Source organism: Phocoena phocoena, chromosome 17, assembly GCF_963924675.1.
Source record: "Phocoena phocoena chromosome 17, mPhoPho1.1, whole genome shotgun sequence".
Lineage (NCBI taxonomy): Eukaryota > Metazoa > Chordata > Mammalia > Artiodactyla > Phocoenidae > Phocoena > Phocoena phocoena.
Window position 1 is genome coordinate 48,733,241 of NC_089235.1, and position 18,259 is coordinate 48,751,499.

An 18,259-nucleotide genomic window follows, 5' to 3' on the forward strand; every position below is an offset into this window, starting at 1 on the left:
CATATCAAACCCAAACTCCCTAACTATCCCTCCCCCTTCCCTCCCCCCTGGTAATCTTTAGTTCGTTCTCTAAGTCTGTGAGTCAGATTCTGTTTTGTAAATACGTTCATTTGCGTCATTTTTTTCCAGAATTCCACATATAAGCAATATACTATGATATTTCTCTTTTGCCGTCTGACTTACTTCACTCAGTATGACAATCTCTAGGTCCATCCATGTTGCTGCAAATAGCATTATTCCATTCTTTTTAACGGCAGTGTAATATTCCATTGTATATATGTACCACATCTTCTTTATCCATCTGTTGATGGAAATTTAGGTTGCCTCCACGTCTTGTCTATTGTAAATAGTGCTGCGATGAATATTGGGGTGCAAGTATCCTTTCGGGCCATGTTTTTCTCCAGATTTATCCAAGAGTAGGATTGCAGGATCATGTGGCAGCTCTATTTTTAGTTTCTTAAGGAACCTCCATACTATTCTCCATAGTGGCCGCACCAATTTACAGCAATGTGTGAATTTTTAAGATAAAAGCACTTGCAGTCCCAATCAAAAGGTGAAGAGCAGTTTTGTGGAAGGGTTTTGAGCTTTCCTAATTCCCTGCCACCACGCAAGCTGGTCCTCTTGACTTGAAGCTAAATCTCTAAGATGGAAGGTCCCAGCAAGATTGAGATGCGTGGGACTTCCCTGGTGGTCCAGTGGTTAAGACTCCATGCGCCCAGTGCAGGGGGCCTGGGTTTGATCCCTGGCTGGGGAACTAGGTTCCCGTATGCCGCAACTAAGAGCCTGCATGCTGCAACTAAAGATTCCGCATGCCACAACAAAGACCCAGCGCAGCCAAATAAATAAATACATGTTACAAAAAAAAAAAAAGATTGAGATGCGTGACACAGATTACTACACCTCTCTTGAGTCATCAAGGCAGAGTTGGCTCCTTCATGCCACGTGTCTCTTCAGCTGAGGTTGGGAGTGAACGTTTGGTCCCACCTCTGGGGGTAGGGATGGGGGTGGGGAGTATGAATGAAGGAAGAAGAGGAAGAGAGCAAGAGACCACCCAAGTTTTCGTAACTCACTCTCTGACGTTTGAAAATACCCTATTTCATTATTTTCTAGGATTGATTTCTGCAACATCTATTCTGAGAAAAATATTAGAAAGAAACATGTAGTTTCTTTGCATCAGTTATCCCCTTTGTCAATATGAAACGACTTAGTCACTTCTCTGGGGAATTAAAGAGGTTGATTCATGGCTATGTGACCCTCTTGTCACTTCTGGTTCCTTTTTCCTTGTTCTATATCAAGACTCAGAGCCCTAGGGAAGGGCATTTTTGCACTCAGAGAAGAACCTGAAAGGAGCCTGTAAGTAAACTTTCAGAATAATCTTGATTTTGAAATTGCTTTTTTTTAATAAGAAAAAATTAAGTATTAGTAAATTGGAATAAACAGTTGAGACTAGAGGAAACTTTACACCTCTGCCTCTATCCCCGACAGTTTACCTATGTACAGAAATATCAGAAAGTTTTTGTTAACGTTGGCCTGAGGGATCTGAATCCCTCATCTCAGGGAGGACTGCAGCTTGAGCATCTTCTTAACAGAACAGCTGTGTGGACGTGGGCCATCCCTGGCTTTTGAAGAATTGATCTGTTAGCCAAGCCTCGGGTCACAGAGAGGAGCAGGGCTGGCTCGGAAAGGCTGCCAGGCCTCACACACAGTGCCATGCTGGACTGAATTGTCCTGTAGACACTCCTCTGTTTACCCAGTAGCTTTCATTAATCTTTCCTTCCTTGTGTGAAGGTTGCTTTCAGAGAGGAAGGCGTTCACTGGCTTTCCCAAGGCAAGAACGATGAAAACAAAATTATGAGGAATTCATTTCACCTCTTGGCGCTGCTCGAGCTACTTTGGCAGGCTCAGAGAACACTGCGTTCCCGACCAATTTATAAGTTTGCAAGAGTTTTAAAAAAAGAAAGAAAGAAAAAGAGAAAAGGACAAGAAACACTCCGTCCTCCTTTTGTCCCCCTTACGGGTGCTGGGCTTCTGCAAAATGCCAGTGCCCAGAGTGGGCTCAGCCACTCTCATTTGCCTTTATTTCAGAGACTGTGGGCTGGCAGGACTCGAGGGAGCTGTGGTCCCCAGAGGTGAAGTGACTTATCCAAGGTCACATGCAGGCCAGACCACAGGTCTCCTGTCTCCCTGCCCCGTGGTCTTTTTCTATCCCACTCTGCCCTTTCTCCAAATTCCCTTTAAAATGAGATTCCCATCAAGTCCTGAGGTCAATGAGAGGCTGATGTGTTCAGACTAGGTTCCCACAGGGGATTAGGAGAGCTGGTTAGAGGAGCGGAGATAGAATGTCAGCAGTCAGGTTAATTTTTCCCCAGGGTGTCTGCAGACTGTACCTGGGCTTGTTGAGCATAAGCCATTGGCTTCTGCATGGGGAGCATGGTCAGAAGGAGCTGGTCTCACTTACTGGAAATCTCAGGATGTCCGACAAGGCGAGTGCTACCCACTTGGGGAAGGAGGGGAGCAATAGGACCGCATTGAGTTCCTTGTCCTCTGGGTCCTTCCCCAAAGAAGGCTGCTCTGGTTTCTCCTGCAATTGCAAAAGCTGTGATCCTGTGGGTTTCTGTCTGCCAGCGCCAGAGCGACACTGGTGATGTGCTTCTTCAATATCCCCTCAATCTTGAAGGCGCCCAGGGTGGGTCACTTTGGAGGCTCTAGTTATTATTGTCACAGCTGCTGACCGGGCCTTATATCTGAAGCAAAGATGCGTTCTTTGCACCTTGAGAGTTAATTTGTGCTCAAAGGAATCACAGGACAACACAGGAATGTTCATCGTCCTGACTCCCCAACAAAGTGGGCGAACAGGGCTCTGGGGCTGGGGCTGGGGGCTGGGGGCTGGGAGCCTGTGTCCTCCGTGCCAGGGCTTTTGCTGCTGCCACTGACGTTTAATACCCCCCGGGGAAAACAATCAAATCCACTGCGTATGCACCTCACAGCCGGCGTTTGCTGGTGTGCGCAGGTTGATGGAGAAGCCTGGCCGCTTCTGTTTCCCATGGCAACAGCTCAGCTCTGCGTGAAAGCGGATGTGTGGGCTCAGGCTGGATACACAGACCGCACAGTTCTGCCTGGCTCCGGACTTGGACCAGGAGCTTCTCATCACTGCCCCCGTTCCTTAACTTGTTCCCTCCCACCCAGCCACACAAACATTCCTTTCATCCCGTGAAAGAGATTTGGGTCTTTGGTGATATTCTCCTGTTAACTGCAGCTGTGGTTTCCTGGCCCCAGGCTGTGGCACGAACTAGAGTTTAGGGATAAAGGCAGAAGAGCGGTAATTATTCTTGGGATATTGCCGTTGATGAAAGCATAAAAGCAGGTACATGGTCCTGGGGAGACACTGATGTTGAGATAAACATTATTGATAATGGAGGCACCGTAAAGAGAAACTGCAGGTTAAAGCGATCGGGTTAGCCTTTTAGCTGCTGCTGGAAGAAGCGATGGAGAGAGAGGGAAGGGCTCAATCCAGGAGAGCAAGAGAAGGGAATAAAATAGAGCTAGAGATCTTTGGGGAAAAAATATTCCCAAGGCATAGAGAAAAACCTTTATGCATGAGACTGGAATCTGGCCTACAGCATGATTTTAAAAGGTACCAGGGAATAAAAAGAGGGTAACTCAGATGACTGGAGAAGGAGAAGGAGAAGGAGAGGAGGACGGCCGGGCAGAGAGAAGAGGGGGAAGTCACGTGAGGATTTCCCCAAACACCAAGGGTTGCAAACTGAGAAGCAGTAGCCAAAATCAGTGTCTGACTATTTAAAAATAATTTGAGCCAACTTTTTTTTTTTTTTAATCAGGAGATGCTACCCAAAGAAAATTAGATTTCTGGCTTTTCTTAAAAAAAAAAAAATCAGAAAATCTGGCAACACTGGGTCTGTGTACAGCCTCGAAGAAAATCTGCTGGGCTGGAGCTACTGCTCCTGCAACTTCAGCTGGGACATGGGCTCCCAGCCCCCCAGGACCCACTGCCCACACCCATGCCCCCCAGGAAGTCTCTGTATCTCCTGATTTTCTTCACTCTTTACAGTGCCTGTCTGACCCCTGCAGGCGTGTAAAGGCTCAGTGCTGCCCACACTGCCCTAATTTACCAGCAAAGGGAAAGCCCCGACCCTAACCCCCAGCTCAGCAGAGAAGGTGGGGACCAACACTGAATGCTGCTCTCATCCCCTGACGCTGGGAGAGACGGTTCAGTTGAGAACGAATGCCCTGCAGCCTAGACCTCAGACCAGGATGGGCCTGACACTCGATGAAGAACTATAGTCAGCTCTGGAGGGTTCAGTTAGGCTGTGCTGACAGAGGAGGTGGAGGACGCCCCATGCACATGACAACGCAAGGAGAGTTTATACCTACAGTGTTGAATGGCATTTCAGGATTCGCCCATGATTGGGATCCTGGGAATACATTTCAACCAAATTTAGAAGCTACTCTTTGAGGATCATGGTAAAGAGAGTCTGAGAAACTTGCCTATCCTGAACCCTCAGTGCCACGTAAACACGGGTTAGAATCCTGGCTCTTTTACTTACTCGCTGTGTGACTTTGGGCAAGTTATTGAACCTCTCTGAGCCTCAGTTTCCTCATCTAAAATATATCAATATAATCATACAGAGCTACTGTGAAAATTAGGAATAATGTATTTTGGATGCCGTTAACAGTGGCCAGACGCTTGGTATCAACTTGGTAACTATTATCTATTATTATTACTATTTTGCTTGTCCACTTTTCTAATTATTTATTTTATGATGCCTGAAGGCAAATTTGGTATGTGGGAAATTTTAACTCCGTTGCTTAGGAACTCTGGTAGGAATTTTAAAACAGGTTTCACGAAAAGTCAGAAATGAGATGTTGATGTGATGGGAAATGTGTCACATCGTGGGAGAAAACTGGGGTCTCCCTCCCACTTCTGCCTCTAGTCCAGGACGGCCTCGGCCAGCCCAGTAGCCTCCTTGGATTTTCGTTTCCTCATCTGTGGAAACCAGCAGGCCAGGTGTTGCTCATCTAGAACTGTGCTGTTCAGTAGACAGACACCAGCCACATGTGACTGTTTAAATTTAAATTAATTAAAACTAAATAAAGTCAAAAATTCAACTCCTCAGTTGCACCAGCCCTAAGTGCTCAGTTGTCACATCAGGCTAGTGCTGACCATGTTAGACAGCACAGATACAGAACGTTTCCATCACCGCTGAAAGTGCTATCAGACAGTCCTGAATTCTAGAGATTGCTAGGCAGTGCCTGGTTCTCAGACGAGCAGCCTCAGTACCACCTGGGACTTGTTAGGAACGCAAACTCTCAGAGGCCAGTCTAGACCTTTGAAACCAAAATCTGCATTTTGACAAGACTCCCCCAGTGATAACATACTCAAGTTTAAGAAGCTCTGACCTATAATATTTCTTCCAGCTCTAAAAGTAAAATTTAAGAATCTGGGTATCTGCCTGAAAAAGTCTTTGAGAAAGGAATAAGTAACCAGCTTGTCCAAATCCTGATTCCCTGATTTTTCTAAAAGGAAAGAACTGGGGCCATCTGAAGAAAGAAAGTTCAGCAGAATGACTGCACCTCTGCAGGAGCAAGAGGACAGAAATCAACAGACATCTAAAGGCAACGCGTCAAACATCAGTGCTGGGAAGGCAGTGCAATCCACCTCCTGCCTCTGAGCCTCTCATCGTTGGGACATTGAAGCCTTGCCTAAAGAGCTTCAGAGAAGGGACATTCTCAATTTGCTGTGGCAGCAAAGAAACAAGAAGAAATGGGTTGCATTTCCTAGGCACCTTATCTCCAGGGAATCTTAACGTGCTTGCCAAAGCTTCCCTCCTTAAACCTCACCAGGAAGGAGCTCAGGCAGGTCTTTTATTCAAGTAGGGAAAATGAGGAACAGAGATTGGTGAAGAAATCAAGGCCACATTCAACAGCGACAGGAAATCAAGGCCACATTCAACAGACTGGAACACCAGCCCTGAGTTTGTGGTCCAAACTCGCCTCTGTGGCTTGAGCTATAAAATAGGAGAGAAGGCATTTGGTCCTCTTGCTGCAGAAAGTTTTGATGTCTTTTGGTGACATGCTGTTTTCAGCACCAAAACAAAGGGGAATAATATTAGATCTTTTGCTTGTTAAGAAAACATGTGCCTCTTACAAGACAAAATTGCAGTAATATATCTTATTTAATTGTTATTAGATTTTATTGCCGAGGGCTAACATTTTAATGTATCCATAAATCTGTTTCTCACTTGCAGAGAAATCTCTTTATAAAGAACACACTGTACAAGGATGAAGGCAAAAGGAGGGAAAAATGAATCTAAAATATGCATTATTAATTTTTTAGAAAGCAACATGGTACCTCATAAAGGATATTAGAAAAAAATAAGACAGCTGGGATTTTTGACTTGCTGTAGAGAAAAATCTGCTGATTTGAGAAACATTCTTACAGGGTAAACTATTTTGATGCAAAAAGAAATGAGCAGAGAGAAATGGGTTTGTGATATACAAATCAGCTCTTAAACCGTCACTGGCAGAAAGTGTGATGTGTTTCCAGCAGACACAGTGGGCTGAGCATCCCGTCACATGACCCAGAGCCGTGGAATCTGGGCATGGCTCAGGGGGCAGGGAGACCCGGTCTGAATTCTGCTATGCCACCTACTCCCCGTGTGATCGCTGACACATTTCAGCAAGCACCCTGAGCCCCAGTGTCCACTGTGTGAAAAGCAACCTCCAGAGGCTTTAGGGAGGATGCAGAGAGATGCTATATATAAAGAGCTCCTAGGACATAATAGACAATTATTAACTATTAGTGTACCAATTACTCAGATAATGGTTTGGGGTCAAATCCAAAGCCACACCGAAGAAAGCAAATGGGGACACACCTAGCGGGAGAGGCAGCACCTCTCACAGGCAGCCTGTGGTGCTGGCTGTCCTGCCCGGTGTCCGCCTGCCCTCCGCTGACTGATCAAGTCCTCCGACCCAGGCAAGGAAGCAGGGCTGACTCGCACTGGCAAGGCTGGGGACAGTTCAGGAGCACAGGGGCTACCAGTGATCCCTGGGGCTCAGAGAGGCACAGGAGTGGAGTTGGTACACAGGAGTACTGCCAACCTCCAAATCAACCTCCAGTTCTGAAAGGAAGCAAGCTTGCAGGAAAAAAGAACTCTGTTCTTTTGCTGGTCCCCATTCTAATGTCCATATCTTCCAGTTTCCTTTCCTCCGGATGGAGTAAAACCACCTTCTTAGGGAGGATCTTGAATCTTCTATAAGGCCAGTCCCACATGGTAATGACCCTTCTTCAACACGACGTCTCCCCGTATCTCTTCTCTGCACTGAACTTTCCCATTCAGATTACGTGCAGCAGCTGCAAGCCCTCTATATAATTGCTGAAGACATTTCCACAGGTTTGTTCCTAACCTGCCTATTTCCCCATCTCATTTCTGTCCTACATTAACCCCATTCCGCCCGAACCCGAGAAGAGAGCCATTTCTTCCCTTCAGGTTGCTGAGTTCATGCCCTCCCGCCAGTGACTGGATACCTTTCTCACATTACCAGTGTAATTCACTGGCTCAAATGGTATTAAGCTACTCCATAAATCCAGCCCCAAAATATTTGATGTGAGAAGGGATTTATTTGAGAGTGTTTAAAAACTGATCAATGTCTTCGTTAAAATTCCATACATAAGGTATAATGCTCATTAGACATTTTCATGTCAATTAAGATAGCTCAAATTTATTTTGTATCATCCCAAATGAACCCAAGCCTCTCTGAGTGCATCACACACCTAAATCTGTATGACTGACAGGGCAGTAGCAGCCCCACAGCACCTTCATTTTAGATCTGGGAAAAAAAGAAAAGATGATTAACTCGGTGACAGATTATTCTCATTTTCCTTGTAAGATTCTCAGGAGAGAACTGCACTCAGAGGTTAGGAACGAGGGAGGGAAGGCACAATGGTTACAGAGCTGAATACAATGGCCTCAGTCCAATGCCACGTTTAAGTTCGGATGCCTTTGGTTTGCTTTCTTGTCTGTAAACTTAGAGCACGAGAAAATAGATGACTGTCAGAAAGTGATCTTACATAATGCAGTTCGTTGAAATTTCAGCCTGTCCATCAACCTAAGGTCTCTTTCAGTTAATAAGACCCATGGCACAGGACTGCTGCTTTTATCAGTGAACAATCACTGTGCAAAAAAGCAGCACACAATTCAGGGGCTCAAAGTGAATAAGCATTTCTTATTGCTCAAGTATCTGTGATCAGCTGGTGGCTGGGGACTGGCTGGTCTAGGATGCCCTATTTCACATATATGGCAGCTGACTAGCTATTGGCTGAGTTGATGGAATAGACTGGTCATGTTCCTCTTGTCATTCAGCAGCCCAACCTGGTATGACAGGATGAATGACCCCACCCCCCCAGCCCCAACCAAAGATGTCCATGTCCTAATGCCCAGAACCTATGACTATGTTACCTTTCATGGTAAAAGGAACTCTATATATGTGCTTGAGTTAAGGACCTTGAGATGGAGAGATTATCCTGGATTCCTTGGGTGGCCCCAGTATAGTCACAGGGGTCCTTTGAAGAGGGAGGCAGGAGGATCAGAGTCATGAGAGAAGATATAAGGATGGAAGCAGAGGTCAGAAAGAAAAGAAGATGCAACATTGCTCTGTTTGAGATGGAGGAGAGTCCACAAGCCAAGGAATAGAGGTGGCCTTTAGAAGCTGGAAAAGGCAAGCAAATGGATTTTCCCCTAGAACCTCCAGCCCTCTGCAGCCCTCTGGACCAGTTTTAGACTTCTGACCTCTAGAATTGTGAGAGAATAAATATGTGTTTCTATAAGCCACTAAGTCTGTGGAAATTTGCTACAGCAGCAATAGAAGCTAAAATACCTGGACTTGTCAACAAGTTAGTAGTAGGGTTCCAAGAGAGGCAGGAGGGAATCACAGACTCGGGATAGGCATACTATTACTTCTGCCACATTCCATTGGCCGATGGTGTCACAAGGCCATCCCAAATTCAAGGGCTGGAGAAATAAACCCCACCACGTGATTCTATTTCTCTCACTTCTTTTTTTTTTTTTTGCGGTACATGGGCCTCTCACCATTGTGGCTTCTCCTGTTGCGGAGCACAGGCTCTGTACACGCAGGCTCAGCGGCCATGGCTCACGGGCCCAGCCGCTCTGCGGCACATGGGATCCTCCCGGACCGGGGCACGAACCCGTGTCCCCTGCATTGGCAGGTGGACTCTCAACCACTGCGCCACCAGGGAAGCCCTCTCTCACTTCTTGATGGGAGAAGCTGTAATGTCACTTTGCAAGGAGGTGTAGAAACTGAGCAGGACCCTGCAGGGCCTCCCCAGGGACAGACCCTGTGTCCCCCACCTCTTGTTTGTAGAAAAGCTTTAGCCTCGTAGGCCTCCCCGCAAGTCCAAAGGAAAAATTTAATGAGAAAAGTGAGAAAATGCAGAAACAAAGGAAAACAGTCAAGTAAGACAAAATAATAAGAGTTTAGCCATAACACAAAGTCAAGGACTTTTAGTGCCTCCTCGAGGCTGTAGATAATAACCTGAACCATATCCTTGAGGTGTTTTGCAGACATTAAAAGCCCCCACCAGGTGGAAGAAGTTAACTACACGTGACGATAAGCATGTAGACCCCAGAGGGGTTGGAAGCAGAGGTTGATGGTGTTCATTCCCGAAACATCACGCTGGTACCTCACCACCCACGGTTAGAAGGACGTACCAAGCTGATCAGCCACTCTGCAATCCTATCCCTCACCTTGCCTTTAACAGCCCTTCCCCGAAAGCCACTGCGGAGTTCAAGTCTTTTTTATTTTTATTTTTTTGCTGTACGCGGGCCTCTCACTGTTGTGGCCTCTCCCGTTGCGGAGCACAGGCTCCGGACGTGCAGGCTCAGTGGCCATGGCTCACGGGCCCAGCCGCTCCGCGGCATGTGGGATCTTCCCGGACCGGGGCACGAACCCATGTCCCCTGCATTGGCAGGCGGACTCTCAACCACTACGCCACCAGGGAAGCCCAGGTCTCTTTTGTTTAAACCGTGTTTTTTTAATTGAAGTATAGTTAATTTACAGTGTTGTGTTAGCTTCAGGTGTACAGCAAAGTGATTCAGTTATGCATAAACATTTGTATATATATTCTTTTTCAGATTCTTTTCCATTATAGGTTATTACAAGACACTGAATATAGTTCCCTGTGCTGTACAGTAGGTCCTTGTTGTTTACCTATTTTATACATAGCAGTTAATCCCAAAGTTTTAATTTAGCTTTCCCGCACCTCCCCATCCCGTTATCCCCTCTCGTAATCGTAAGTTTGTTTTCTATGTCTGTGAATCTACTTCTGTTTTGGAAATAAACTCGTTTATATCAAGTTCAGGTCCTTTGAACACAAGCTGCCCGTTCTCCTTGCTTGGTCCTGCACTGGGCACCTTGCAATAAACTCTGCACTTCCCTTCACCACAATCCAGTGTCAGTGGATTGGCAGCGAGCGGGCCCAAGTTTGGTTTAGGAATAGTGTAGAGACTGAGAAGAGTAAAAACTTACAGCCATTTTTTGCAATCAATCTATCATCGTGCCCTTTACAAAGAGGACATTTAAAAGCAACATCTGACCCTGTTTCTCTTTCATTTCCAGGGACAGAGAGAGCATGGGTGTCTGGACCTCAGGCACCAATATCTTCCTCAGTCTTTGGAGGATGTATGTGTCTCCAAGGAGCCTTGGATGGATGGACTTCACCCAACATTTGGGCACTTGTTGTTTTGTTGCTTTCATTTCTGTTGGCCTCCTCTCTGGGGCCTTCTACTGGTTTCTGTCCTCATTCATAGTCTTCACCACCTCCTGGATGGTCACATGTGCTCTCCTGTGCTGCTCCAAGCACGCACGGTGTTTCATTCTGCTCTTCTTCCTCTCGTGTGGCCTGCGTGAAGGCAGGGACGCTTTGATCACCGCTGGCACAGGGATAGTCATCTTTGGACACGTGGAAAATATTTTTCACAACTTTAAAGGTCTCCTGGACAGTATGACTTGCAACCTAAGGGCAAAGAGCTTTTCCATCCATTTTCCACTTTTGAAAAAATATATTGAAGCAATTCAGTGGATATACGGCCTTGCCACTCACCTAAGTCTGTTTGATGACCTTGTTTCTTGGAACCAAACACTGGAGGTCTCTCTTTTTAGTCCCAGCCAAGCCCTGGAGGCACAGCTCAATGACACTACATACAAAGCCCTGCGTGTCTTGTACCAGGTGGTGACAGCGACAGAGGTGTTGTCTTCCCTGGGGCGGCAGCTAGTTGCCCTCACGGGGCTTCTGCTGGTGCTACTTGGCACTGGCCTCTTCATGAGGCGATTTTTGGGCTCCTGTCGTTGGAAGTTTGAGAACATCTACATCACCAGACAATTTGTTCAGTTTGACGAGAGGGAGAGGCATGAACAGAGGCCCTGTGTCCTCCCGCTGAATAAGCGGGAAAGGAAGAAGTATGTCGTCATCCCATCTTTCTGGCTGACTCCTAAAGACAGGAAAAACCTGGGGCTGTTTTTCCTCCCGGTACTTACCCATCTCTACATCTGGGTGTTGTTTGCAGCCATAGATTATCTGCTATATTGGCTCATTTTCTCCATCAGCAAGCATTTCCAAAGCTTGCCAGGGCTTGAGGTTCACTTGAAGCTGCACAGAGAGGTAGGTGCTCACAGGCCCATCTCACTGTGTATCCCAGCTGTTTGCTGTGTGTTTGCAAAAGATCGTGAACTTTCCAAGGCAGGGCAGTGTCTTATTCCCCTCTGGAACCTCAGTGCCTGGCACGGAGCCTGGCGTGTAGGAAGAACACCCAGAATGCTGGTTAGATTGAGTTGAAACCCCAATGTTAGAGGATGAGAACATTCTGAACATTTTTGATCACCGTGTCAGTTTCCTGTGGCAGCCGTACCGCAACAGAGGAGACCATGCTTTTTGTTCATCCCATCTTTTCTCTTTTCCATTTTTCCCTGTGGAAATTGATGATTATGTAGACATTTCAGAGGATCTGGATACTGTCAGATACTTGCCTTGTTTTTAAACCTAGCATTCTGCGCTACGTGGAACGTGCACACGTAGTGTGTGTAGTCGTGTGTACATGTGCACGTGTGCATGCGTGTGTGTGTGAATGTCATGCATGCTGGGTGGCGTGCACTAGCCTGGGCTGGTGAACACGCCATCTACTGTTTCCGTATGTCTGATTTTCCCTCCTCTTTGTCGAGCTACAATAGATTGTGCCTCTGCTGGGGAAATCTCAGAGGGGGAGGGTAGAAAGGGACCTGGAAACCCTCCTCTGAAAGCCCATTTCCTCCTGCTGCAACCATACTCTCCCTCCCCTTTCTCCTGGCTCAGCAGGCACTGTCTGGCCCCTGCCCCGCCTAATCCTGGGCTGCTTCTCGGAGTTGATTACTCTGAGCCCTCTGTTTCCTCTGAAGTCTTCAGTTAATTACGAGAACCCTGTTGCTCTACATATCTGGAGCAGAGTGGATAATGGAAGCAGTGTTTCAAATGAAAGCCAAACAAGGTTTTCAGCCGGGCTTGATCCGGGGCGGCGGCTAGTAGAAGGGCTTCTCTCCTCCTCTCCCCCATAGTCCATCCCCCTCCTTAGTCCCTTTTTTGATCTTCCCCTCTCAGTTCTTCCCTCTCCTTCATCTTTTTGCTCCTCTCTCATCTATTTCTCTCTGAGCCAAAACCCATGCCTGTTTTGTGAATTCTCACTGTTTTAGATAGATGGGGGGAGAAAAGCAAGTCTGCCTTCCAAAAAAGGCCCAGAAGGTTTCCAATGACAATGTCCTGGCAAATACATTTTGGGGTCTTGCTGTGTCCTGGGGATGCAAAGTTGTCTAGACCATGATGGCTGCCATCGAAGGGCTCACGTCCTGGCGGGGGAGGCCACCACGTACACTCACAATGACAGCAGGGTGGTGGGCGCAGAACAGATGCGAGCACAAGACTGCTGTGGGAGCTTGTCTCAAACTCTCTCCTGCCGAGCCTGGGAGGCTGTGCCACCAGCAGCTGGCTTCCACGTAACTGGCAGTGCCCTGCCCTTATCCCACGATGACCTTGGAGGTTCCTGGTCTCTCCATTGCAGCAGATTTGCAAAGGAGAAGTCAAGCAAGAAAAGAAACATTGGCTCAAGGTTTCTCCCACTTTTTTTTGTTTTAAACTTTTTTTTTTTTTTAGATGTTGGGATAGGAGTTTTATTAATTTATTTATGCTGTGTTGGGTCTTCGTTTCTGTGCGAGGGCTTTCTCTGGTTGCAGCAAGTGGGGGCCACTCTTCATCGCGGTGCATGGGCCTCTCACGATCGCAGCCTCTCTTGTTGCGGAGCACAGGCTCCAGATGCACAGGCTCCAGACGCGCAGGCTCAGTAGTTGTGACTCACAGGCCCAGTTGCTCCGTGGCATGTGGGATCCTCCCAGACCAGGGCTCGAACCCGTGTCCCCTGCATTAGCAGGCAGGCTCTCAACCACTGCGCCACCAGGGAAGCCCCTCTCCCACTTTTATACAATTTTAAATAAAGAAGAAAAGTGGGAAATGACGTGATAGACCTGGCTGGATAGGTGGACGCTGTAAGTAAAGATAGCTACAGTCGGGCTTCCCTGGTGGCGCAGTGGTTGAGAGTCCGCCTGCCAATGCGGGAGACACGGGTTCGTGCCCCTGTCCGGGAGGATCCCACATGCCGCAGAGCGGCTGGGCCCGTGAGCCATGGCCGCTGAGCCTGCGCGTCCGGAGCCTGTGCTCCGCAACGGGAGAGGCCACAACAGTGAGAGGCCTGTGTACCGCAAAAAAAAAATAATAATAAATTAAAAAAGCTACAGTCTCTACTTATTGAGCACCTACTATGTGCCCAGCATTGGTCTGCATTAACTTTTCAGGACCGTCTGATACCAGAGTGAATCTTCCATCCATTACTCAATACCATCTTGGTAAATTGTTTACTTGAGAGAGGCAAACACATTTTAAAACATTGGGGTACAATTTAGTACCTTGCTCGGTATTTTGAGAGTTTGTTACCCTCCACCAAGCCCATACAAGAGTGCTGACAACCTTTCTGAAGCCCTGGCTCCCAGCTGCAAAATCCCTGGTTAGATTCCTAGACTAAATAACTTCTTCCCAGACCGGACACCCGCTGCTTTCTTATTGCAGGATTTCTCATCACTTACTCAATCGATGTGTTTGTTTCTTCAGCAGTATTGAAAAGAATGCATGCCTCTGCTCTGGCTATTTAATCGTAGGTGAACTGTCTTTTTAGTAGGAGAAAAGGAAAGGCAACACAAATGCTTTCTACTGCTTAGCCACAGTGCTGGGGAAACTGCAGATCTGACTGGACATTTGTGTAGAAGTCCCAGGTTTGGGGGTTTCCAGATTTTTCACAGGTATTGGGGTAAATCGAAGGTGCGTGGTGTTCTCTGGGTGTGATTGGGTTCTTTTCAGAAGTCATTTTCCTCCTCTGCGCCCCAGGGCTCTAGGGTGTTGGAGTGATAATAACTTACTAAGTACTCCAGTCTGTAACGTTAATGCTCCATCCCCAAGGTGCTTAATTTACACTGGGAGTAGTTTATTCATGGGCAGGATCTGGTCCGTTAATTCCTGTTTTACCAAATTGGAAAACAAATCCACCAAGAGACTATATGGCTTTCTCAGGTCAGGGAAAAGTAAGAGCTGAATCAGCACACACGTCTCCTACTGGTGGCTTGGCTGGGTGGCTCAATGTCATCTGCCCTCTGGGTCAGTTTGTTGAGGGCAACTGGCTTATTCTCTTGCCTTCAAGTGGGGAGGAATGCACCCCTCCTATCATCTAAGAGAGATGTGAAAATGTCCTATTTTGAGACCTCTATAAATAGGATTTTAGAGACACTTTGAGTAAGTATACTCTTCTTTGTATTCTTGCATCAAGAATAATTCTACCCCCCCACCACCCCTCCCCGCCACCTCAAGCTCTAGAAGGATGACTTAGAACATAATTTAATGCCTCCACATCTTTATGACCTTGTGGTCTGCTGACGAGGTGTTTGTCGAGATGGAGAGGCTATGACTGGGCCTTGAGGGGCTCTGCTACAAAAAAAACTTCTCTCCCAGTTAAGCAAAAAACATCTTTCGTTAGTCCCACATGCTCTGAAGTGTAGAAACGGGTGTTCCATAAAAATAAGTCATGCGGTCAAAATTAATAGGAGAATCGTTGGCTGAATTTAAGCAAATTTCTCTGCTTTCTTCTCAGCACCCTCAACAGTCTCATGGCTATCGTGACTCTCTAAAGAAAGGACAGAGCAAACAAACGTATCTGATATCCTTCTCTCAAGGAAATCTATATTTCCACAATTCCCACTCTGGAAAACTCTGCAATGGCTACAACAAAAATTCATCCCTTCTCCTTTATTCCAGTCATAGCACATAAAAGGAGCTGGGATAGCCCCTTCAGCCAAAGCTCCCTGCATATTTTAAGATAAATGCTACGGGGCAGTATTGAGAAAGACAAGGACAGAGTATGAAAATGGCATGGATCTTGATGATTTTATTCTTTCGTTTTAGAAACAAGAAGCTCAAGACATCATCCATGATTCTTCATTTAATATATCTCTGTTTGAACCCAGTTGCCTCCCTAAACCAAAGCTACTTCTGTCTGAGACCTGGATTCCTCTCAGTTTTATTCTTGTGATACTAGGGATGCTAGGACTGCTGTCCTCCATCCTGATGCAACTTAAAATCCTGGTGTCAGCATCCTTCTACCCAAGTGTGCAGAGGGAGCGCATCCAATACCTACATGCAAAGCTACTGAAGAGAAGATCAAGGCAGCCAGTGGGAGAAGTAAAAAGGAAACTGAGTCTGTACTTTACAAAGGTAAAGCCAAAATAGGGTTATAACCTGTAATTAGGGAAATTTTGATTTTGAAGGGCAAATGGAATTTCAAAGCACTCTTCAACTTTACATTAGGGCTTATATCCCCGGCAACAGATAGGACACTTTCGGGGCGGGGGTGGGGGTAGGTGAACAGTGACGGGGAACAGATGTACATGGCTAAGTCCAGAAGACTCTGCAGCAATGCCGGTCCAGAGGATTCTACCAGATAGCCTTCAAAACACTGATTTCCAGTGAGTACATTCAGTCATATTGTAGAAAAGCTACCGGGAAGGCCCTCTCTAATGGCTGTTAAAGAACAATACCCAGTCAGAGTTACTTTACCGGGATAAATAAATAACAGAAGGGAAGTATCTACTACAGCTTGGTAAACTCCAAAGAATTTGCTCATTCTCCAGCATTACAAAATATATATGATGAGGGCTTCCCTGGTGGCGCAGTGGTTGAGAGTCCGCCTGCCGATGCAGGGGACACGGGTTCGTGCCCCGGTCCGGGAAGATCCCACATGCCGTGGAGTGGCTGGGCCCGTGAGCCATGGCCGCTGAGCCTGCGCGTCCGTTGCCTGTGCTCTGCAACGGGAGAGGCCACGACAGTGAGAGGCCTGCGTACCGCAAAAAAAGAAAAAAAAAAAAAAAATATATATATGATGATATATATATGTATATATTTATACATATATAACATAATGACTTTCATACACATATAAAATGAACACTTGTCAAAGATTTCATTCAACGTATTAAAGACGGAACAGTAAGAAACTCCAACCAATTCAAAGAACAATTTAAATCACACATACATACAGGCCATCTTGAATACCAAAATGAATTTGTTTAATAGATACAAAACTGGCTTCTTCCACAAGGGAGGATGGGAGGGTCAATTGTACTCTGCAGGGTGAAATTCACTTGCATGTGCATGGACAAGAATCATTTGCATTGTTGCCATCAGCTATCTACAGCTTACAGAACTGGAAAATAGTTCATGGACAATGAAAGACCGAAATAATCCCTAAGGATAAGCTTTCCCGGCCATTTCAAAGTCTTGTGAAAAGTCTGTGTCAGTGGCATTTGAAACGACTCTAATACTCATTCATCCAGCTTCGTGTCTTTTCAGATTCATTTCTGGCTTCCAGTCCTGAAAATGATTGGGAAGAAACAAATGGACACTGCCAGTGAAGACAACCTGTGAGAGGCCCCATGCAGCCCCTCGGCCACACTGTTCCAGCAATTCTCCTTAAGTCTACTGATCGTGACCCTTACTCATGCCCAGCAACAGAGAACTACACTGCAAGGTCCTTCAGCGGTTTGAGGTTGCAGGGCCAAAGTCCTTTTTTCCATAAGGGCCAAAGGGCTACCAGATAAATTGTTGTGTTGTCTGTCTCGCAAACAAGGCACACGATCTGGACTGTATCTCAGTGTAACAGCGCTATAACCAGGCCCTTCGAGAAGAGTCTCAGCATAGAGTAGTATTCAAAGAAAAAAACAGAAAAAAATTGGAAAAAATCAAAATCTCTACTGCAGGCTCACAAACAAATATCAAGGAGGACATATATGTATGATGCGAGCAAAATATCTTTAAATGCTTCTATCCCTTCTCTGCCCTTCTTAATATCCTTTATAGCTATTTCCTACCCACAACTGTCTGTCCTCCCCCTGCCCCCTTATTCAAGAACTCCTTCCAAAACCCATCTCCAGCAGCTCCTGGTTTCTTCTCACCACCTCCTCTGCTCCTATCCTCTACTTTCCTGGATCTCTTTTCTTTTTCCTCTTCTACCAAAGCCTCTAGCCACATTTATTTAGAGAACACATTTATTAAAATCATATGAGAGGCTTCCTACAATGTGCATCTTGGGCCTCTTTTTCACTATAATCAATGTACACTCTACAGTACAGGGGCCTATTTCCCCAATATTCAAAATACCTAAGAGGGAAAAATACTGATTCTATTACCTCTGAAGTGCCAGAATGGGAAGAAATGAAGAAACATTAAAATTTTAAAACAACTTTTTAACTTTTCATTTTGAAAATGTTTCAGCCTTACAAAACAGTTGCAAAATACTAAGTACAGCGTTCCATTTACCCATCACCCCTCATCCCCGAACATTAACATCTCACATTACCACAGCACAATTGTCAAAACCAGGTAAATAACACTGAAAAATGCATACTCTACAAAACTCATTGGATTTTCACCAATCGTCCCACTAATATCCCACTAATGTCCCAAGGACTAGTCCTTGATCCAATCCAGGCTCATGCATCGCATTTGGCCGTCATGGTTCCTTAGTCTCGTCCAGTCAGGGACAGTTCCTCAGTCTGTCTTTCTTCTTCTTTCATGACCTTGACATTTCTGAGGAGTGCTGCCAGT

At 46.1% G+C, this 18,259-nt stretch overlaps 1 protein-coding gene across 2 annotated transcripts; it reads left to right on the top strand.

Annotated features, from left to right (window-relative positions):
• The first annotated feature begins 1,326 nt into the window (after window positions 1-1,326).
• DCSTAMP (dendrocyte expressed seven transmembrane protein) lies at window positions 1,327-17,373 on the top strand. 2 transcript variants are annotated; one of them, XM_065895593.1, is made up of 4 exons: window positions 1,327-1,353; window positions 10,654-11,695; window positions 15,563-15,871; window positions 17,006-17,373. In XM_065895593.1, the coding sequence occupies exons 2-4, from the start codon at window positions 10,667-10,669 to the stop codon at window positions 17,078-17,080; spliced, it is 1,413 nt and encodes a 470-aa protein (XP_065751665.1). In that variant the 5' UTR covers window positions 1,327-1,353; window positions 10,654-10,666; the 3' UTR covers window positions 17,081-17,373. The 2 variants fall into 2 exon arrangements, with proteins under 2 accessions (XP_065751665.1, XP_065751666.1); XM_065895594.1 differs by lacking the exons at window positions 1,327-1,353; window positions 15,563-15,871 and having other exon boundaries at window positions 10,667-11,493; window positions 17,006-17,030.
• The last annotated feature ends 886 nt before the right edge of the window (window positions 17,374-18,259 follow it).